The sequence below is a fragment of the Neovison vison genome, chromosome 7 (genome assembly GCF_020171115.1).
Source record: "Neovison vison isolate M4711 chromosome 7, ASM_NN_V1, whole genome shotgun sequence".
Lineage (NCBI taxonomy): Eukaryota > Metazoa > Chordata > Mammalia > Carnivora > Mustelidae > Neogale > Neogale vison.
Window position 1 is genome coordinate 100,256,567 of NC_058097.1, and position 24,231 is coordinate 100,280,797.

The 24,231-nt window shown below is 45.3% G+C and overlaps 1 protein-coding gene across 8 annotated transcripts in view; it reads right to left on the reverse strand.

The window, feature by feature from the left end:
* DYNC2H1 (dynein cytoplasmic 2 heavy chain 1) overlaps positions 1-24,231 on the reverse strand; it is a 274,182-nt gene that overhangs the window by 80,260 nt on the left and 169,691 nt on the right. For 7 of the 8 annotated variants that reach the window (XM_044257764.1, XM_044257766.1, XM_044257765.1 and 4 more), the window contains 2 exons: positions 19,874-20,082; positions 16,976-17,080 (listed from right to left, as the gene is read on the reverse strand). In XM_044257764.1, coding sequence (XP_044113699.1) covers positions 16,976-17,080; positions 19,874-20,082 — 314 coding nt within the window. Of the gene's footprint in view, positions 1-16,334; positions 16,665-16,975; positions 17,081-19,873; positions 20,083-24,231 lie in introns of those variants that run through there. The other variant, XM_044257769.1, reaches the window with a different exon arrangement.

The window sequence follows — 24,231 nt, forward strand, 5'->3', positions numbered from 1 at the left end:
GTTTTTCTGATAAATTACTTTCATTTGCTCTAGCTGAACCTTACAACAGCACCTAATTCATCAGCTTTGCTACACCACAAAATATTACTAGTTGGTAGTCCGAAGGAGTGCTATTCTAACTCTGGTAACATCTGCTATCACTTATTTGTGTTTTAAATTTATCAAACATGACAGAAAACAAATACGAATGCAAAGGGATGTCCAAAGGAAAAAAGGTTCAAAAATTTTTTACATGATGTAAAAACCTATTTTAAGAATAAAATATTTACCAGTCCCAAAAGGTCATGTTTTCTGTCCAGCAAAAATAATATGCAAGGAGTGCTTTTCTTAATAACACTATCATAGTATAATCTTTAATAAAAGAGAAGTTCAAATATCTAATAAATTTATTTTTACAATGAGGACTGAGCTATAACTTGAAGTGACAGACCATCTTTCGTTCTTATAAAATCTTACATGTGCGTCTTTTTACAAAAGCTATCTTTTCATTATCCATATTTTAAACAATTAAAAATTACTTTATTCAATAGTACTCCTTTCAAATGGTATCGAAAGGGATGAGACTTCCCGTGAAGAGCCCACTGGCATCACTTCTCCCCGTCTGTCCGTACTGAACAGCATGCGTGAGGCCGCCGCGTGCCGTGCGGTGTCCACAGAAGCTACCGAAGGTGTGAGCACCCCCGCTGCACCCGCCCTCCTTCCACGGACAGTGAGAGCCATCTGAGAAGACCTGCGCTTCTCCTGAGCAGTGTGTTTAAGACAGTAACTCTTACAGCAAACTGTATTTTCCTCTGGATATTGTGAAGCACACAGAAGAATTTCTGACCTAACAACACTGACTTCATAGAACTTTATTTTTAAAGATTTTACTTAGTTGAGAGAGAGAACGAGAAGGGGGAGCAGCAGAGGGAGCCCAACATGGGACTCAATCCCAGGACCCCAAGATCACGGCCTAAGCCAAAGGCAGACTTAACCCACTGAGCCACCCAGGTGCCCAGAAATTATAGAACTTCGGAGCATGGACTTTGTTGTCTGTTTTGTCTTCTTTCGGCATAAACTATTTCCCTAGTTTTCTTTTCCTTTCCTCCTTTTCTCTTTGGCTGATTTCCTCCACTCCTGATTTTACTCCCAACAGATTACTTGTATTTTTCCAAGTCGCCTGTGGCATACTCCTTTTTGGAATGAGAAGGAATATAGATTTTGAAAACAAACACTCCCAATCTACCAATGAGAAAATGGACTGTCAAAGAAATTAAATAAATGGCACTGAGAGAATGAACAGCTCATGCTCTGGCCTTGGAACCCTGGAACAGCAAGTGAGCTTCCGGAAGATGAAAGACAAGGTCAGCGACAACCAAGTCACCCCAGCCAAGAGTAAGCGTCACGCACAGACAGCAGTAAGGCCGTCTCGAACCCTCCAGCCCTGTCGACTCTCCTCATGAAGGCAGCTACACTGGGAAACCGAAGATGAAAACAAAGAGCAAGAACCCAGCCAACCGTCAGAATTGTAAGAAAAAAAGAAAGAAAAAAATGATAAAATATTACTGTTTCAAGTCATAATGTTTTGGGCTTGTGTTCTGCGGAGCCAAGACTAATTAAATCACTGAGAAGAAGAGACCGATTCCTTACCGCCTGCTGTGGACTGACGGTCTGCACCCTCTGAAGCGCAAGGTGGACGCTCCGGCCCCAACACGCCAGTGATGATGGAAGGAAAGAGACACGCGGGAGAGCTCTGCACGCTCTCGGTGTGTCTCTCTGCACGTGAGCACAGAGGAGAAGCCACATGAGCCCACGGTGAGGGGACAGCCATCCACAAAGCAGGAGGGCGAGTCTGCACCGAAAACGGAGCATATTGACTCCCAGGCTCCAGTACCGTGAAGAAATACACGGCGTTGTGTGAGCCTCCCCGCGTGTGGTGCTCACGCTCACGCCCCTACTCATGACAGCCCCTCCTAACGCATCTCAGCTCCGCGAGGTTGTGTGGAGGAAACGGTACGTCAGACTCTGACCTTGCCCTGCTGTTCCCTCAGGATGGGAGCAGCAGGGGTGAGCTCCCCGTCAGCCCGCCATCACGGGGGGAACCACCCACGGGCTCAAACCACCCGCGGGCTCACAACATTCTGTGGTTCACTTTCAGCACAGCAGTCGATAATCACAGGACACATTCCACACTTTATCATGAACGAAGCCTCGCATCCCATGATTTTGCCCAACGTAGATTGACACGAGTCTTGTGAGCACGTTTAAGGTCAGCGAGGTAAGCTACGATGTTTACTAGATTACGTGTATGAGATGCATTTCCACTTATGATATTTCCAACTTATGATGGGTTGATGGAGCTAAAACCCCACCGTAAGTCAGGAAGAACCTGTGTTTTGTTACAGTAGCACAAGCAGACAAGTGAAATGTTATAAATGGCACCTAAAAAATGCAGCTAATGTTAGAAGCCTTTAAAAATCCCTTTAAAATCAGAGCAAGATAAGAATGTTGACTGTTGGGGCGCCTGGGTGGCTCAGTGGGTTAAGTCTCTGCCTTTGGCTCAGGTCATGATCTCAGGGTCCTGGGATCCAGCCCCACATCAGGCTCTCTGCTCAGCAGGGAGCCTGCTTCCTCCTCTCTCTCTCTGTCTGCCTCTCTGTCTACTTGTGATCTCTGTCAAATAAATAAAATCTTAAAAAAAAAAAAAGAATGTTGACTGTCACTATGTTTATTCAACTTTTCACCCAAGTATCTAGCTATCCCAAGAAAACAAGAAAAGGCAGTTAAGTGAATAAAGACTGGAAAGGGGGGGAAAAAAAAAGCTAAAACATCACTTTCTCAGACAATATAACAATTTACCAAAACATGAAGAAACTTATAAAATTTTCATATATATTATATTCATGCTATACATTTTTCTGTTTGTGTATATTTGAAATAAAAAGAGAGGCGCGCCTGGGGGGCTCAGTCAGTTAAGCATCCGACTCTTGATTTCGGCTCCGGTCATGGGATCCAGCCCCGTGGTGGGCTCAGTACTGGGAGTGGAGGCTGCTTGGGATTCTCTCTCTCTCTCCCCCACCCGCTCCCACCTCTCCACCCTCAGCGCTCTCTCTCAAATAAAATCCTAATAATAATTAAAAAAATCTTTAAAAAATTCATTAGATTATTTTTTAACTTCAGCTTGGGAATTATGTCCTTTTCAGCAGTTACTTGGAAGCCCTTAAGACGTCCGTCAACACTCTCATTCCTGCCTGGGCCGGGCACAGCGTGTGGAGCTGTGTCCCCTCACGCAGCCGGTGTGACAAACCCCGTTCATCTTCCCACATGTTGCAAGAAGGAGGCAACACACTAACACAGTAGAGGAGGACACAGAAAAACATCTAGTTCATCTTTATGTTAACAAAGGTTTCCCTATCTCTCATGTCTTCTATAAGAGTATTACATCACTCACACACAAGGCCATCTGAGAGGTCACTCGGGGTCGAAGGTGAAATGCACAGTCCACCCCCCATGGGAGGGACGCATGTCATCATTTTTCCAAGGCACATATTAAAAGGGTGAAATAAAATCTCAGGAGATCTCTAGCTTATGGAACTTAATTAAGCAAATTAAGACTGAACTTCCATCACGGGAGGTTTAAATTTGCTAGGACCAGCAAATAGGTCAGCTTCAAGTACGGAGGTGACTCTTATGATAATTATGTTGACTGACAAGCCAGACAGAGGGGAGTACTTAGTCGTACAGTCCTTCTACATAAAATTCTAGAAAATGCACACTGGTCTGCCATGACAAAAAAGACAACAGTTGCTGCAGGGGCAGGAGGGAGAGGTCACAGCGCTACAGAAGACTTTCAGAGGTGATGGGAATGTTCACTGTCCTGATGCTGTGGAATTCATTTTTTTTTAAGATTTTATGTATTCATTTGACAGAGAGAGAGGGAACAGAAGCAGCAAGCAGAGGAAGAGGGAGAAGCAGGCCCTCTGTTGAGCAGGGAGCCCAATGCAGGGGTAGATCCCAGGACCCTGGGACCACGACTCGAGCTAAAGGCAGCCACCCAACGACCAAGCCACCCAGGCACCCCCATTTGCCATGAAAGTCTAACAAGTGTGTACATACATAAACCCTCCTCAGATCATACACTCTAAATACGTGCGGTTCACTGAATGTCAACTAACTACAATAAAGCTGTAAAAATTGAAAAAAGATCATTATTAAAATAATGGTGGAGGCAGGTAGTTCAAGATGGCAGTCTAGGAAAATTCTGAACTCACCCTGTCCCATGGACATAACAGATCTATGGCTACATATGGAATAATTTCCTTGGAAAAAGTCCTGAAAACTCCATGGACAGAGCCTCCTCAAAACAGGTTAAAAGAGCGACATCAGGATCAGGGGAGAGGTAGACATCCCCTTGCTAAAAATCCCACCCCAGGAATGAGGACCCCAATTAGGAGGGATCTCAATAATATGGAATCTTCCCTAGAGGAATGAGGATTTTGTCCTCCCCATCAAGCACCCCAATCTGTACCAAAGACACAGCCCTGAAAATGTTGGGCTTTGGAAAGCAATGAAGAGTATGACCAGGAGAAACCCAACTATATGGAACAGAGGACCTGCTCTTAATGAACTCACAAACACACACACACACACTCACTCACAGCAGACCAAGTGCAAAAGCAGAGTTTGAAAAGTAACCACGTCACTGGTAAAGGAGACTGACTTACTAATCTTAAGTTGACCACTGGAAAGACAGAAACCTGTTGGGACTCTCACCAGGGGAGAAGCATGGGTGGGCATCACTTCTGCAATCTTGTTCTGCCTTGCCAACGCTGACACTTGGCAGGCACAACTCTGGCCGTCACTCTCTAACCCGTCAGCCCCACTCCACTTGGCTGTAGCCACATAACAGTAACAGCATGCGTGTGCTGCCCCAGCCCCACAGCCTAGGGCCAAACAGCCAGGAAAGCCCCCACTCCAACCTAACGTAAGCACAGCACAGCCAGCTGGGAGACCACGCTTCCCTAGTTACCCTCCACCCCTTGGCCTCGGCCAATCAACAGCTGGTTGAGTGTCTCACCCCCTTCACACGGCCACCAGGGATCCACCATTTTTGAGGGGTACAAAAAGCCCACAAACTCCCTGGGAGCAGACCATTGTGCCCACAGGGGACTGTGCCCCTGGGACTTCACCAACTGTCTCCTATGTAAGACTACTCTTTCAAGAATGGGAGAGGAAGCAGTTTCACCTAGTACAGAGAAACACACACAGTCAGGCAAAATGAGGACATGGGACGTGTTCCAAATCAAAGAACAAGACAAAACTTCAGAAAATGACCTTTTGTTGAAACTTCAGAAATGACCTTTTGTTGGAACACCTTATTTCCTGAGTTGGGCTGGCCTTGCCCAGAAGCCAAAATCCCTCTAGGAAGATTCAAGGGCTTGGGTAAATGTTGATTCAATTGACTGAAGACTTTTTTCTGAATCATGCAGGGTATTGACAAATGCAGAAACGTAAGAACAATCTGCACCAAAGTTTCACAATTATCTCAGATTGCTCTAGAGTTCCACTGATTTCTAAAAAAAGGAAATGGTTTTGTTGAAAACAATTCTAAGACTGCAATTTAAGATTTCATAACCCTGAGTTTACTAATTCCACAAATATCAGCTTGAAATGCTGAAGTGTAAAGACATACGATATCCAATGGTAAAACATCTTTTCCTCATAGCCTGGAACGAAGTCACAAAGCCAATATAAACAACACTTATTTTATTTTATTTTTTTTGAGATTATGCTGAGTGAAATAAGTCAAGCAGAGAGAGTCAACTATCATATGGTTTCACTTATTTGTGGAGCATAACAAATAGCATGGAGGACAAGGGGAGATGGAGAGGAGAAGAGAGTTGGGGTAAACTGAAAGGGGAGGTGAATCATGAGAGACTTTTAAATTGATTTACTTATTTTCAGCGTAACAGTATTCATTATTTTTTCACCACACCCAGTGCTCCATGCAATCCAAATTGTGGACTCTGAAAAACAATCTGAGGGTTTTGAAGAGGCGGGAGGTCGGGGTACCAGGTGGTGGGTATTAGAGAGGGCACGGATTGCATGGAGCACTGGGTGTGGTGAAAAAATAATGAATACTGTTACGCTGAAAATAAATTAATTAACTAAAATAAATAAATAAATTGATGAGAAAAACCGACAGTTCCCAAATTCACAAAATTCCCAGGTTTAAAACATCATTTGAGAAAAAAATTCTTAACAGTGAATTTTTGGAGATAGCTTTCTGTATTTAATAATTCGAGAAACCCAGGTTCCAGGGCCTAGCACTTACCAGGTCACAACAACGGGTACTCACTACCTCTCTAGGTGAAGAACAGATGAAGAGATGATTTGGACAGATGACTTCTAAAGTCTGTTCCTGCAGCACAATACCTTTTGTTTGTCCTTGGTTTTGGACTAAACTGTCAAAGAGAATCTGATACGCAGATTTCATGTTATCGAGAATACCAAGTTGATACATTCTCTGCAGTTTCTCAAGACTCTAGTACAGACACTTTCAAAGCTGAGGATGCCAAAGAATCACCCCAAATTCTGAATTTCAGAGCCCTCCTCCCAGCAGTCTGAATCCACCCATCTCAGATGGAACTTGGCAATCTACCTTCTCAAACTTCCCCAGCAATTCCCATGTAAGTGGCCGCCACCACCCCTGGACACCCGCCAGGGCCTGACTGAGCAGGAAGACGCACGGGTCCGTCTGATGATCAGTCTAAACTGCAATCATGAGTTAACAGTTCACTGTAGAGAGAGGGAAAGAAAAGAACAAAGTCTCAAAGACACGAGTCTGTTGGTTGTACAAGGACAAGAAGACAAATCTGGGGAAGAGAAAGAGAGAACAACAGAATTGCTTGGAGAGTTGCTCTCCTACAGAGCCACGGCCAAGGTCACAGTCACGTAAAGACACCTAGGGACCAAAGCAGTGCATTACTGGGGCAGGCAAGCGAATGTGGTTACTGGACACGCTTTGAAAACACCAAGTAGACAAGCTGTTACTTCTCTGACTGCTTCACTGGGACTTTAGGGTCGCACCCACATGGGTAAAGCTTCCCGTTCCCTAATGAGACTGTACACCTACTATCTAATTCCTGGGGAGAGTTTTGCCGCCGCCCCCCCCAGTCGGTCCGTGGTTGGACCTCACCACAGTGTCTGCTCGTCATTCTCTACCTTGGTGATTTAAGAAATGTTCTTACTACAATGTTAAAAAATGTGTAAATCGACATATTTGAGATAAAATTTTCAACTGCTGGAGAGACCCAGACCCTTCAGGGGTAGAAGTAATTGTAAGCAGTTTACACTGATTCTAAGTGTTAGTTGTTGATATTTAATTCAAAATAATAACAAGAAAAAGGAACAAAGAATCAATTAAAATATCCAGCTAACCGAAAGAGAAGACTTCACCTATGGAATCACTGGACTGGGTCGCATAACGCAGATCCTGCTACGCAGCCCGGCTCCGGTCCTCCCCACCACACACACCACAGCAAACTCACACTTACTCTAGACAGGAACTAGAACAGCTGGAAAACATTTGGGAATTAAAATTCTACTAGATCTTAATTTCTGTTTAAATATTAAATTGCTTAGGACATTTTCACAGTTAAAGATTTCTCTGAAAAACAATCTGAGGGGTTTGAAGTGGCGGGGGGGTGGGAGGTTGGGGTACCAGGTGGTGGGTATTAGAGAGGGCACGGATTGCATGGAGCACTGGGTGTGGTGAAAAAATAATGAATACTGTTATGCTGAAAATAAATAAATCAATTAAAAAAAAAGATTTCTCCTATTTTTCTGACCAAATTCAAAATTCCATACCATTTTTTTCTAAGCTACATGCCCCTCGTTTTCTTAGTCCAGAGAATACGCTGTCACTGCACAATTACCAACAAATGCAAACATAAAAAGAAAAATTAAAAGGAAATTTTTTAAAACCACAATTCCTAAATAGAACTGCTATTATTAAAAGAAGGGTCTCCTACAGTTGAACTCATTGCAGATTCCTTCAGCACCTAATTTCTTTAAAAAGAAAAACAAAGCAAGCTTCTACATGACAAAAGCTAACTTTCCATGGTCCTTTAGTGTCTATGATGATTAACGAACTTGCATTTGCTCTATCCTGTTTATTAGATTTTGTGAGAAATGAGTGAAGATACACAATAACTAAAATCCAACCTTAGAAACCAATGAAGGGAAAAACCACCAAACCCAGATCCCATATAATAAAAAGGCATATGAACACATACCCACAGATAACTCCTTTCCTAAACACAATGTAACCTTATAAAAATTCTACCTTTTCTACTTGTTTTATAAAAATTGTACCTCTGATTCAGGAATGATACAGAAATACTTCTATGATGGCTATGTATGAAAATTATAAAGTAGCTGTAAGTTTTTAGTCTGTACTCATTCAATTGTATATAACATGTAATCATATTTATATGTATATATACATACATATTACATGTACATTTCATGAGTCATTTCATTGATTTACTTATTTACTACTTCCTGCTGGCTTTATGAGATCTGAAAACTTCCCAAAATTGTTTTCAGAATTTCGTGTGTGTGTATACATGTCTGTATTTTTCTCAGGAGAGGATTCAGAGCTTCAGGTGCTAAAAGGGATCCATCCGACAAAAGCAAAGGTTAAGATCTACTGTCCTAAACTGTGGTTGTTACTAGTCCTGATGCTTTCAAGAGTTTACTGTAACTTCTTTTACGACTCCCCTATTGTCACCATTTTGAATTTACAAAATGCTGCTTTATAAATAATGTTGAAATGAGACCCGCTGTCACTCAACAGCTGGTTATTTACTAAGGCTGTACCTTCGGGAACACAACTGCTATGTCACAGTCACACACAGCAACACTCAGGGCTGCACCACAAACACCTCTGAAAGTAAGGAGCTGTGGTGCGCACGAACCTCCTCCCCCGAGAGCTGTCCTTCACTAGCCCAGAGCCCTCCCTCCTGGCTGACACTACAGAAGGCAGTGGACACAAGGTTCTCAAGTTCTCTACCCAGAGAAAGAGACTGTCCAAACCAATACAGGGAGACAAAGAGACTGAAAAAATAAAGAAATGCTCGTGAGCTATAGGATAGTATCAACGATATGATGAACATTTCAGAAGTAATGACAGACAGGGTTTTTTTTTTTTTCAAAATTTAATGAAAATTATAAAACAGGTCCAAGAAACCCAGTGAACACTAGTAGTAAGATGAAGGAAAAGAAATCTATACCATAATCCAAATATTTGAAGTCAGTTGCAAAAAGAAAATGTAATAAAGCCGTGAAAGGGAGGGAAAAAGAACATTAGGCAGAGAAACACAGTAATAACCTCGAGACTCCAGACACTAAAAGGATAGTAAAGTTCTGAACAACATTACAGCAAGAAGCGTGATCATCAAGATGAGAGACAGATTCTGAGGTATCTCTACATATATACAGATACGTAGATTACCAAAACTGACCGAATCAATAACCTTGTAAGAGTGAAAGAAGTTGAGTTTCTATGGTGCTGCTGCTGCTGATCCCATTTGTGCACCTGCTATAAACATACACAACCGTAGCCGCGCTCTTCTCCCACCGGCCAGCCCGTTCTTTGGGAGAAATCACAGGGATGATGTAGTTGAACTTCATTCATCACGTGGATTCCAGAACTCTCCAGAACCCTTTTCTGTGTGAATCCACAATTGTGTCGGGTGTCCTACATCTTCACCCTGAAAACATCCTGTAGCCATTTCACAGGGTAAATCCGCAGGCAATAAATTCTATTTGTGTTTGTCTATGAAAGACCTTATGTCTTCCTCTGAGGCAGACGCTCTCCCGGGTACAGAGCCAGGGTCAAGAGGTTCTCCAGTGAGGCCCGCACGGCTCCAGAAGAGAAGGCAGCCCGGGGAATAGGCTCGCTCCTCTGTGCTCTGGTGGGACAAAGGTCTCAGGATTTTAGACTTTTGTTTTGACAGTCCAAATATCTGTGCACCTCTTGGGACCTCTTCCCTCAGGGTGGTGGAGGTCACCTGCAACAGTGCTCTTTGAGCTTCCCGGACTTGTGGGTCCCGGGTACCCTGCAGCCAGGCTGTGTGATATTGTCCCGCAGTGTTGGTTATTTCGTGATGTGTCTTTCCTGCTCTGGGTCCTCCTGTGTCTCAGTCTGGGTAACTTCGGTTAACCGATCTTCAAATTCATGTGTTCTCTCCTTGGGGTTTCAGGTCTACTGGTTGGCTTGAAGATTTTCTTCTTCATTAACAGGTTTTATTTCTAGTTATTTCAGTTTCTCCAGTCTTACAATTTCTCCACCACTGCTGAAATTAACTTTTGGAGTTTCCATCAGAATCTTTAGCACACAGATCATAATTATTTAAATCACCCAGTGGACCGTTCTGACCCCCACGTCCCATGGGAATCTGGCCCCACTGACTGCTGGGGAGATGAAGCTGTGGGGAGCGCGGCCTGCATCCCTGCGTGGGGCAGGCCCTCGTGCCCGGCTCTGCTGGTGAGAGCAGAATAGCTCACGGGCAGCACAGAGGTTCGGGCAGCTTTGACGCATGGGAAGGGGCACGAGGCCTTAGAACAGGGTCACTGTTCAGCCCGGGGTTGGGCGACCTTTGAAGATTATTGCTAGCGTCCCCTGGACACACCGTAGATTCCGAGCTCCTGGAGGTGCTCTGATTGAGGTTAGGGGCCAGTAGGCCGGTGGGGCTGCCATCAGCGTCTGCTCCCCCGTCACGATGAGGGCTCCTGGTTCTGCACCTCACAGAGGGTCGGTCACCGGTGACCCAGCAGGAGCATCAAACGGTCCCTCGTTACTCACTGTCAGCCCACCGTCTGCCATTCTGACTGCGCCTGTCTTCAGCGGACATGGTCCCCCGGGGCTGAAGATCGGCCTTCTCAGAGCCCCGTTTCTGTCCCCCTGCAGCTCTAAAGCAGGCCCCAGATGTGACCCCTGCGCACAGGTCTGGAGGGTTTTCTACCCGCTAATATGCCTCCAGGAAGCGCTCTGCGCCCGCCCTCACAGACCTCCCAGCTGGGGGATCGCTGGCACTTGGGAGCCAGGACTCCCCAGCCTGTGGGCATGGCAGAGACCGGGGCACTCTTGTCGTAAACCAGCCTTCAGCCCCAGGGGATGCGACCTTCTCACTGCTCCCGTCCTCGGAGCTGCAATCTGCACGGGCTTCTCCCGCTAACAGAGGGTGCAGGGCTTTCTTCCTACTGCCTTCTACCAGGGGCAGTGTTTCGACAGTACCCTAAAGGCGATCGTGTTGCTCTCCCTCGTTGTCTTGGTCTTTGGCCTCCTCCTCTGAGATGGAGGCTTCCGTTCCAAAAGGCAGACAGGGGCGGTTCCATGCGCCTCCTTTGCCCACAGGGACTCTGTTCTGTTGCTCTCCGGAAGGAGGCTTTCTGAGACTATCATCAGCAGGCACTGCGGACAGATGATGAGAAGCGGCCTGCCAGGAGGGGAGATGCAGGTCACATGGTCCAGGTCTGACCACGCCTGCGGCTCTCACCTCCCCACAGGTCTCAGCCGGCCAGTGCTCATCTCTCTCTGGTGGGTTCGAGAGAAGTCATGACCTGTCTTGTTTGTTGGAGGAAGAACAATGCTCCCTCCATCCATTTCCATCTCTCTCTAACTCACTACTGACCACAATGGCCCTCCTTTGGTCACAAGCACGGCCACACGAGGGAAAGATTTCGGATTCTGCAGCCTATCTAACCAAAGACGAACACACCCTCTGGTCTCCATGTGTGAGCTCGGACCCAGGGAAGGGGTCTGGCTGGCTGCCTCCACTGCCCCAGGAAGAGGCCCTTCTTTGCTTAACTTTGATGCAAGGAAACAAGAGATGTGGAGAAGAGAGCAGGAGGACACTTCATTGATCCCTCCAGAACATCAAATAACGTGGTAAGCACTGTTTCTTGAGGACTCTTCTAGTGATTTCATACGTCTGGGCAAACAAGTATTAATTCATGGACAATGATGGAGTGAGAGGGTCTGAAGCTCCCCTCACCCAGCCAAAAGCCACACACGAAGCAACACCCTCTGGAAACAGCCTGAGTCTGGCAGACCAGATCCTCCGTGGCTAAAGGCATTGAGAAAAGGCCCCATGGAGAAGGTCAGGAGGGAAGGAGCCCCCACGGGGAACCAACCCATCGCAAGGTGGCAACCAGAAGCAGGAGGGATACCACAGGCCAGCAGGGAGACACTCACTCCCCGAGAAGGGCTAGCCTCAACCTGGGCCCCGGCCCCAGGGACCCGCAACGACAACAGAAGCCCCCACCGCGTCTGGCTGTGAAAAGCGGTGAGGTTGGCTCGGGGGGGGGTGTAACAAAGAGGATAGGAGGGTTACAGTCACAGAGTCTCTGCTCTTCAAAGACCAACGCACTAGATCAGGAGGCCTGAGACCCAGCACAAAAGCACCTTTCCAAAGGGAAAATTAAAAAGTGCTCAGAAACAGACGGAGGGTGGCTGGAGGGGAGGGCAGTGGGGGTGGGGTAGCTGCCCCTGAGGTCATGAGCTTGGCCGGGCGGGGGAGGGAGGGGGCGGGGGTGGCAGAGACAACGGGTGAGTCACTAGATTCTCCCTCTGAAACTACGAATACTCTGTGTTAATTAGTTGAATTTTTAAATAAAGAAGTAAGAATTTAAAAAACAACAACAAAAAAATAAGAAGTACCTAGGGTGTAAGTGAAGGAGATTTCCTCATTTTCGGACTTGTGCAGAGAGGCAGGACCCGTAGGAGCTTCTGTGGGAGAGAAGCTGCGAGCTAGCATCACTGTCCTTTCCTCTCAGGAGCCCAGCCGGCCGGGCCGACTCTGACAGCGCGGTCCTGCCAGAACCCCTGCCCCGCCCCGGCATCCGTCGGCCTGCCCAACCCCAGCGCCCTACAAGGCACCCTTCCCAAGTGGCTCCCAAGCTGCCACACCCAATGGGCAGCCCAGTAGTGACCATGGGGCCCACGGGGCCCACGGGGCACTGTCTCACCACACCCTGCCAGCAGGCTCCTCAGGAACCCGCACCCACCCAGAGACACCACGGCCCCTACAGCACCAGTATGCACACATCCGTCAATAAGCAGTTTAAACAGCGCCGGACTAAACGTTCTAATCAAAAGATGGAACGTCTAGATTAGAAAAAGTAAAATCAAGACCCACGTATATGCTGACTTTAAAAGACCTCAAGACACATACAGAGTGGAAGGAACTGAAACAGATAATCCATGAAAATAGAAGAGAAAACCACAAGTCAGTAATAACACTTAGATCAGACAATATATACTTTAAAACAGACTGTACAGAAGAGACGAAGAAGGGTATTAAATAAGGATAAAGGGACCAATCCAACAAGAATATAATAACTGTAAACATTTATGTACCCAACATAGGAATACCTAAATATATAAGCCAAATATTGATAGACATAATGGATCATATTTATTCAGTAACAGTAGAGAAGAGGACTTTAACAGCCCACTTACATTAATGGGTAGATCAGCCAAACAGAAAGTCAGTAAGGAGACACCAGCTTTCAAAGGACTGAGCAGAAACAAAGAGAATATTCCATTCCAAAAATAGAGAACACCTATTCCTTTCAAGTGAACACGATTTATTCTCCAGGAAAGATCACATGTTCAAACACATAAGAAGTTTCAGTAAGTTGAAGACAACTGAAATAACATCCAGCACCTTTTCCAAAGGCAACAAAAGGAAGCTAACAATCAGTTACACTTAAGAAAATGGAAAAAAAAAAAAACAATCCTGAGCACACAAAGGCTAACCACGCTACTAAACAACCAATGCGTCAATGAAGAAAGGCAAGAGAAAATAAAATACCTTGAGACAAATGAAAATGGAAACATAATGGTTCAAATTTTTGGGGAAGCAGCAAAAGCAGTTTCGAGAAGGGAAATTTATAGAGATTTGGGCCAACCTCAAGCAACAGGAAAAACCTAACTTTCCACCTAAAGGAACTGGACAAAGAACAACAAACAAAGCCCTAAATTAGTACAAGAAAGAAATAATAAAGAGCAAAAAAAATTTTTAAATACATATTTTTAAAAAATAATAGAGAAGATCGATAAAATTAGGATCTGATTTTTTGCAAAGATCAAGCGGTAAACTGTTGGCAGACTCGAGAGTAAACCAAGAAGAGCTTCTTGGGAAGACGGTGGGACAAGACCCCCAGCTCATCTGGTTCCACAGATACAACTAGGTAACACCCCCGCTAAGTGACCCAGAAAACAACCCAAAGTCACAGCTACACGCAGACGAGAGGCCACACTGCAGAGGGCAGGAAGGGCAGAGTCACAGTCGGGAGCCAGGAGGACCCGTGGGTACAGTCCGTGGGGGCGTGGAGAGGGGCGAGGAGCAGACCCACACCAGGCACCCCAGATACGGGGGACCCATGAAGGGAAGATGAATTCCTTTAAAAGTCGGCTTTGAAAACCAGAGGGGCCTAACTTTGCAAATTCTTACTGTCAGTGGAGTTCAACACCTGCAACTCCAAAAACCAGAGCGCTCAGATCTGCGTGACGCAGAGGGCAGTGGGAAACGGAGGCCCCACTCTTGAAGACACAGCCCCATCTGCAGCTTGAGGAGCACAGCCTGGAAGCAGGACCCTGGGCACCACTTCCCTCCCCTGCTGTCCGGCCTACACAGGGGCCGCCGGCTGGCATGAGCACAGCCCCTGGCGTGCTGACTGTGCTGCCCAAACCCACATCCTCCCGCAGACAGCCTCTGTGCACGGGCCTGGCCTCCAGAGCTCCCCTCACAGGACACCCCTGCAGCCCTTGCTGACACGGCCTGGCCCACCCGTGCTCTGGCAGGTGCATCCTCTCCGGCCCCACAGGCCTGGGTCCTCGGTGGCTGTAGGTTCCTTAGCAGCATGTCCTGCACTAGGCCCTTAGCTGAGGCCCTCACGAAGCTGGGCCATGGGCTGGCACTGCGCCAGCAGCACTGACATGGGCTGGAACCCCTCCACAGGGTCCCCTGCCCCAAGGAGAGGGAAAGAGAACCACACATGCCAGTCAGACAGCAGCCCCGGCAGTGGGCTGGACATAGACAGCTAGTTTACCTGCAGACACTGCCCACCCCCAGCAGTTTCTCAGGGGACAACACAGGGAAAATGCCCTGTGCTTCGGGATTACTGCATCCCTGGCGAATTCTAGATTTGACTCAACACAAGCCCAGACTGGCCAGGCACAGTCACTGCAGACAACAGGACTCAAGGCGAAAGCATCGTAGCCACAAAAGGAGGGTGTGTGCAACACACACAGGAGACACGCTAGAGACACCGGGACCAGCACAAACCCACACACAGGTCAATGCGACAGAGCCCAGAAACAAACCACAACTCATCTTCAACAAAGCAGGAAAGAATGTCCAATGGGAATAAGATAGCATCTTCAACAAACAGTATTGGGATAATGGGACACCACATGCAGAAGAATGAAACTGGACCATTGCCTTACACCACACACAAAAATAGACTCAAAATGGACAAAAGACCTCAATATGAAACAGGAACCCATCAAAATCCTACAAGAAAACACAGGCTGTAATCTCTTTGACGTTGGCCATAGCAACATCCTTCTAGATAGGTCTCCTGAATCAAAGGAATTAAAAGCAAAAATAAACTACTGGAACTTCATCAGGATAAAAAGTTTCTGCACAGCAAAGGAAAAAATCAAACCTGAAAGGCAGCCTACAGGATGGGAGAAGATACTTGCAAGTAACATAACCAATAAAGGGTTAGTATCCCAAACCTATAAAGAACTTATACAACTCAACACCCCCAAAAAATAAAGAAACCAATTAAATAATAAGCAGAAGATTAGACATTTCTCCAAAGATGACATCCAGATGGCCAACAGACACGTGAAGAGATGCTCCACATCACTCGGCATCAGGAAAATACAAAGCAAAACTACAGTGAGATTCTAGCTCACACCAGTCAGAATGGCTGAAATCAACAGGTTAGGAATGACAGGTGTTGGTGAGAATATGAAGAAAGGGGAACCCTCCTAGGTTGTTGGTGGGAACGTAAGCTGGTGCAGCCACTCTGGAAAATGGCATGGAGAGTCCTCAAAAAATTAAAAACAGAGCTACCATATGATCAAGCAATCGCACTACTGGGTACTTAGCCAAAGAAGAAAAAAGCACTAATCTGAAGGGACACACACACGTTCACAGCAGCAGCATCTACAACGGCCAAATTATGGTAGCAGCCCAGTGTACATGGACCGATGAACGGATAAAGAAGGTGTGGGGTATAGATCCACAATGGGATATTACTCAGTCATAAAAAAAAAAAAAAAAAAAAGATGAGATCTTGCCATGTGCCATGATGTGGATGGAGCCGGGGAGTATGATGCCGAGCGAACTAAAGCAGATACAGACAAGTACCATGTTATTTTACTCAGCTGTGGAATTTAAGAAACCAAATAAACATGAGCCAAGAGGGGAAGAAAAGGAGAGGCAAACCAAGAAACAGATTCTCGACTCCAGAGAACACACTGCCGGTCACCAGAGGAGAGGTGGGGGGGCTGGGGGAGCCGAGGGATGGGGACGAAGGCGCGCCCCATCCTGATGAGCAGTGGATGACGTGGAGAGCTGCTCAATCACTGTCTCGCACGCCTGAAACGAATATGACGCTGCGCGTTACAAACACTGGGATTAAAAGAAAACACTTTTAAACATGTTGCCTTAATATAATCACGGGAGGGAAAAATAAATATATTTTGGAGGAAGTGACAGTGCTCAATGTTATTTTACTAATTTGAACAGTTGTATTATATAGAACTCTTTGACTCTTCTAAAATTTATTTAAGGCAGAGCTGGAATTTACTGTGCTAAATAAAAGGGGACTGTTAAGCAACAGCTTGTGGGGTCTGATGTACCAAACCAGACTCCGTGTTTTCCGCACAACAGCTCCTCTCCTCGGTTACCTGAGAGCTGATCATACGCTGAGACGAACGAGCTATGTTGGCAGGGAGACCAAAGAAACTCGGTTTGTCGTCCTCTGGAAGCTTTTCAATGACGGCACGGTAGTCCTGAATGTGGAGAAGTGAGAAAGAGCTTTTCTATAAAGACTGAACATAGAACCACTAAAATCAGAACAGATACTGGGAAATACTAAATCTCTCATTACTCATATGTTCACATTTTCTAGGTAAATCTAACCTTCAGTCTATGTAATACTTAGTTGTGGACAGAAGATACCCTTGGTCATGACTTCTTCATCCCTAAATTTTACAAATACAGCATCACATAATTTAACTCACCACATTCAAAGGGACCCTGCACTAATTAAAACAAAAATACTTAAATGGCCATGGCTCCTACATGTAAGATATCACGTGAGACATTTTTAGGAAAGCCCGAACCTACCAAGACTCATCTGCAGAGTGCAGTTCTGCTTATTCCAAGAAGAGTCCAGCTATCCTCTGAGACTTACAGAAACCCCAGGGACCCCCATACACACATGCTCTGCTGAGTGCACACTGCTTTGCCAATCACATTACATGAAGCAATTTCCCCGTGAGTCCTCAGTCCGCTGGTGGGGTGCGCTGAAACGCACTGACAAGCCCATCATTTCCTCCCAGAATTACTGCAAGTGTTGCACGCGGTCCTTACCAAGCAGGCGTCTGCAGTTACTGACTCCAAACACTAGACGGGAAACTCAAGTGTAGACCAGGAGGATTTACTCACTTTGGCTCAAGGGTAAGAATTAAGTTTGCTCGCTGGCATGCAGAGGGGTCCTGCATATGTGCCTACACTGTTGCAGCTGAACTAGGAGAAACGGCTGTCTCCTCCCCCTCCCATCTCCTTTCTCAGCCCCAGCAGCTGCCCATGAAGTCCTCCCAATGCAGTGGCGGGACTTCAGGAAGCCCAGGGCCTGTAAACATGTCAGATTTTGGAAAGATGGGCTGTCTTTTGAAATTTTCCCACCCTGTAACTCAACACCTGTTACTTCTTCAGGGTGTTCAATCGCAACATATCCACGTATGCATCAGTATGTGTGTATAAGAGCTTGTGGGTGCACGCTTACACACGCGTGTGTATACGTGGGGCAGGGGACAAGCAGGTGTTCTCACCCTCCTGGGAAATGCTGGCTTCCTCCTTCTCTAGAACTCTTAGACGGAAACTTAACAATGATTCTCACAAATCATCCTACAGATATAAAACTCATTCTCTGTTGATATCCTTCACTCATTCCAGAATGGCTGTGAACTTTTCTCATGCATTCTGGCTACAGTCTCCCCCCCGACGCCCCAACTGTGCACAGACGTGTTTCCTAAATGACAGCTACACACCCACACCAAGCTGTCCTCCCTTGGATGCAGAAAAATATACACCAAGGGATACCATTTAAATGGTGCTCAAAAATAGGCAAAATTAATATAGGATGGGGTGCCCAGGTGGCTCTGTGGGTTAACCATCCCTGCTTTCAGCTCAGGCCATGATCTCAGGATGCTGGGATTGAGCCCCACATTGGGCTCTCTGCTCAGTGGGGAATCTGCTTGACATTCTCTCTTCCTCTGCTCTCCCCCCACTTACACACATTGTCTCTTTCTCAAATAAATCCATCTTTAAAAAAAAAAAAAGCTAACATAGGCTGTTAGAAGCCCGGATGATGTCTCCTTTGTTGGGGGGCGGGGGGGGCAACGACTAGAGGGAACACAAGGAGGACTTCTGGGCTGCTGGTCGGTCACACTGTTTCTGGACCCCAGCACTAGTTCCACTCCTGGGTTCAGTGTATAAACATTCACTGCACATTTCTGTAGCAGTTTTATTACTCAGTTTAAAGTTCACAGAGAGAGGGAGGCCTGTGAGTGCACAGTGTGAGGTAGCTGGGCCATGAAAAGCCCCGGGATGCCCTTCCGCTGGCAAGTCCACCCCAGAGATGCCCACAGTGCCTGTGCAGTCTGGAACAGGACCACCCGGGGCGGACAGATAGGCCAGGCTCTTACTCAATAAATGAGTGAGTGAATGAAAGATACTGAAAAACAAAACCAGACGGGATACTTAACAGGCAAGATATTCAGTATCTTATATTATTAGGATAATATTTTCCCCAAACATTTTCCCATGTATAAACTCAGTAGCATATACAACACTAGTTTTCAAACTTTGACTTTTGACAATTATGTCACTGAAACAAAAGAACTTTCTCAAAAAATACTTGGGATGAAAGAAAAATCCCCAATCCTGTGAGAAGAACTATGTAACTGAATATGTATGAATGTGATCATAACATTCCAGGTAATAAAAGCATTATCTGGACATTAAGCAAAGATAAGTTTGTGGCAAAATATATCAGAGTTGAAATCTTTGGGCCATAATTAGCACTATTTTCTGGAAAAGATGACTTCATTCTACAAGACTTTTGTAGGATGAGTCAGGGAGAAAAGCTCCAGCCAGCTAAGATAAAGACACGTCCACAGAAATGCCGCGGTCAAAGCTAGCTCAAAGCCGTCCCTCACGCAGTCGGACCTGATTTAACTCATCGGCCAGAAAGTGAAGATACAGGTGTTAGGGATCTGATTAGGGATCAGGCCCATCTAGAACACACAGGCTCCCTCCTTCCAGTACCTCCCAGGCTCACCTCTCGAACATCTTCCTAACCGGTAACTCTACCCTATTTCCATCAAGCAGTCCCTAAGTACCCAGCGTGGATAACACACTTCACCAGAGTTTACACGGCCAGGCCATGTACGGCCATAGCAATCATCTGTATTTGAGAATGAGAATTACTTGTGCGTTTGAAAAGAAACATGTATTTAAGAGTTTAAGAAAGGATTCAAGTATCTGGTAATATATTAAAAATGATGAGTTTTACCTACCAGAATGCTGCAGGATTTTGGTAGAGATAAGGAATACGGAAAAACACTTTTCTTATTCCTTTGGTTTAAAACATCAGTTATTGAAGAATTAAAAAACTGTTTCAGGTATGACTGAAGAACTCTAAGGTCAAAATAATTATCTATGCGTCCGCCATAAATAGCATTTTCAAGTAAACCATGTAGAAATTCCCACTGCACATCTTTGGTACCTATAATTTTAAAAACATACTTTTATTAGCTTTATTTCTAGGATATTAGAAATGGCCTAAGAATATTCTAAATTATTCTAAAATACTAACTAAATTCTTGGCTCCAGTTATATTTCTAGGATAGAACAACATAAATTTAACTAAGTTAAATCATTCCTTAAAAGGCTAATAGGAATGTAAAACTCATTAATATTCTCATTAATAATAATTAACATTAATATAATGGCACAATGGCTAAATTTATTGAGATTATTTAATCAAGTAAAATTCCCCAAACATCTTCCCATGTATAAACTCACTTAAGCCTTCTAACATAGAAGTATTAAAACTGCGCAGTTATATCAATGAAGAAATTGAGGAATAGGGAGGGTGAGTGATCCCAATCAGAAAATCACACAATCCTACAGATCTGAACCGGAATGACGTGCTCTGAAACCATACATCTGGCACACAACACTGCCTCCTTAAATGGGAAATTCCTTAGAACATATTCAAAGCCTAATGTTACACTATGATGAAAACCTCAGCTCATTGCAACAATGTGAATAAGGAAATGCTACAAAATAACTTGGCACGTTATAGTCTGTTATAGTCTCATAGTGTCATGACTTTAAGTCAACTGTGCAGTCTCTATTCTAAAAGAGAAATGTAGTATAAAACACAACGAGACTTCGAAGTTGCTATTTCATTTTGCAAAAAGAGCCTCCTCTTCATCACAGCTCAGTGGTTAAGTTTAAACTGTAAGAATGAACCATCAGGTCTGCGCAAATACAGCTGTACTTAAGCCGGCTGTTGAACACGGCTGGCTTGTCGAGTTCCAGTGCAGGTTACTGCCAAATCCAGAGACGCGTGTTAAGCCCGAGGGTGCTGTGGCTGCGTGTGTTGGCCCCGGGCAATGTGGGCGGCCCCCTGCAGACCAAGGGCAGCTGCAGCCTCCTGCCGCCATCACCTTATCAACTGTGGCCAAGCAGCCATGACAATGGACTTCACCAGAACCCCACGCCCTCGCTCTGCCTTGATCTCCACTAAGTCACGTACTGGTCCTGGATAGCTCATTCATTCCCAGGTAGGTCGCCAGGGCATACAGAAACACTGCCATACCTTTCAACTTATAAAATAAAAACAGCTATTATGTAAAATATTTTATAATCGCAGAGTAAGTTTCATTCTGTTTAGGATTAAAGCAAACAGAACTGAATGAGAACAGCAGCAGTAACAATAATTATCACTAGCTCACTCCATATACTCAGCGTACTAAATGTTAAACGTTTCCCATGGCTCTTCTCATTCAAACTTCCCCGGAATCGAACCGATGGATACAGCGTCTGCTATTATTCCCATTTTACAGTTCAGGAAGCTCGGGCATCAAGGATATACGTGTACTGTTTGCTTTAATCCTATGCAATTTCTATGCCAACTCACCCCTATAATTAGAACTTTTTCTCTTTTTTTGCATTTAATTCTGTACATGTGGAAATCCCCAATGTCAAGAAATTCTGTAGTCCTGAGTTTACACAGATTTTCACCATGAGATTCACTATCACTTTAAAGCACGGGCCTCTTAGTCACATCAAGTCTGTGGCGTGGTGCATGTAAGATCTGTGATGCTGTTAATCAATTCCATCACAAGCTTCAATCACAAGGACACATCGTGCCAGCTCCCTGCTTTGGATGCTTCACCTTAAAGGGGCATAGACGATGGACTATTACTCAGTCATCAAAAAGAATGAAATCCTGCCATTTCCCGAGAAGGTATGATGCTAAGTGAAATAAGTCAGAGAAAGGCAAATACAAATGATTCCACTCACATGTGGAATAAAAAAAAAGACAAAACAGATGGACAGAAGGGAAGGGAAAATGAAAGGGAAAAAAAGAGAGAGAAAAGAAAGCAATCCGTAAGAGAGTTTCAGCAAAACAGAACAAAGTGGGTGGATGGAGGTAGGTGCGTGGGAGAGGGCCTTCATGGGGGAGGGGCGTTGAGGGGGGACACTTGTTGTGAGGAGCACTGGGTGTCATTTATTAGTGATGAATCACTGAATTCTACTCCAGAAACCAATACTACACTGTAGGTTAACTAACTTGAATTTAAATAGAAACATGAAAATACAAAGAAAAAGAAAGAAACATCACCAAGTTTCAATGAAAGCTAAAGCATTAGTACAGATTCTCCAGAAAACTTTGTCAAAATTAATATTAAAAACAACAGCTGGGGCACCTGAGTGGCTCAGGTTAAAGCCTCTACCTTCGGCTCAGGTCATGATCCCAGTGTCGTGGGATCGAGCCCCACACTGGGCTCTCTGCTCAATGGGGAGCCTGCTTCTGCCTCTCTCTCTGCCTGCCTCTCTGCTGACTTGTGATCTCTCTCTCTCTCTCCCTCTCTCTGTCAAAAACAACAACAACAACAACAACAAAAACAGCTTATAGAACCAGAAGAGTGGTTACCCTTGGCATGGAGTGGGGCAGTGTTGGGTCACGTGCGTGAAGGAATAAAGGACGCACTTCTGGAAGGCTGGTAATACTCTGTCAACTTGGAGACAATTACAATGGTTCCATATATAACCATTTATTAAGCTGTAAGTTTATGTAGTTTTCTGATGTAGAATTCAAAGTTTGTTAAGTAAAGAAAAACTCACTTGGAATATTATTTGGCATTCACTGATTTCACTAACGATAAATAAAATGTGAAGATATGAATATCCTAGCTACTCGTACGGATATACCCAATATACGTACATCAGCTAATCACCCACAGCTGTGGCAGCTCTCTTCAGAATCACCGCAAAGGACCCAGCTGACACCCCAGAGGAGGACCTGCAGAGCGGCGTACTACATAGCACCGAGAACAAGCCATCCCTCGCCACATGGAACCACGCAGATGAGTCTCTCAAACAGAAGGTTAAATCAAAGAGCCTGAAGAGAGGGTTGTATGATGTAGGATTCCAGCTTTACAAAAACAGGCGAAACTGGTCTACATGGTAAGATGCTGGTGTGCACCACAGAAGCTAGGGGTGGCGGGGGGAGCACGGGGAGACGGTCCTAACTGGAAGGCAGCGGTCCTGGCGACGTTGTTTCCGGGTTAGAGCGCTGGCCACGGGAGCATGTTGTGTGGCGGTCTCACTGAGCTGTGACTGTATGAACGTAGCATTTTTCATACACAGATCATTCAAAACTTTAATCCCGTAAACATATAAAGTAGAGTGGGACTTGGACACATCCTAGATGTCTAACCCTATCATTCTGCCACAGACATGTTACAGAGTTGTTTCTGAGAGCTGATATTAATCCAGCCAATGATAACTGGGTGCGCCTACTATAGACGAGGTCCTGCTACGGGGGTTAGGAAATACGTCGTCAACAGTCAAAGACGTTGCTTTGAGACAGATTATGCTCTAGTGGGAAGGTATAAAAAAACAAATGAATAAGCAACCAAAAGACTACTACATAGCACTGATGTACTCCAGAACAACAGAACAAGGGGGAGAAAATAATGTTTAAATTACTTTAGACCGATAGTAGCCAAAAGCTCATCTGAAGAGGACACCTGGAAAGTAGATGTGAACGGTCAGAGGAGGACAGACACTGAGAGAAAGCATTTCTGACAGAAGAGCACTGACCAAAACCTTCAGGAAGGAACGGACCTGGTTGGCTACAGGAGAGGAAAGACTAGTGTTGCTGGAGGTTTTAAATGGGAATCCTACATTTTACTTTTCTCACAGTTTCTTTACCATGTGGAGAGTTTTCAAAGGGTGCTGAACCAGAAAGAAGACTGGGTCTGAAGCTCTTGCTTGGACCCCCAAGGTGCTGATGAAGTCACAATAAATGAACAGAATCATGATCTGCTTTGGACTTGGAAGGGACATAAAATGCCCAAACACATTATGTTTAAGATCAGAGAAAGAATCCCAGGTGATTCACAGGTCCTGAACCTGAACAGATACATGAACAGTGGTGCCTCTAGGAAGGGAGGTCTGGCAGGGCTGCAGGTGGACAGGGAGACAGGAATCACCTTCCAACTTGAGATTCCAATCAACGCGCTCTATTCCCATCCATCACTGCTCTCAACTCTTGCGTCCCTTTGCCCTCGCCTACACAGTACAGGTCAGAGACTCCACTGCTCCTGGCTTGCGGAGGTGGAGAGCAGGATGGTCT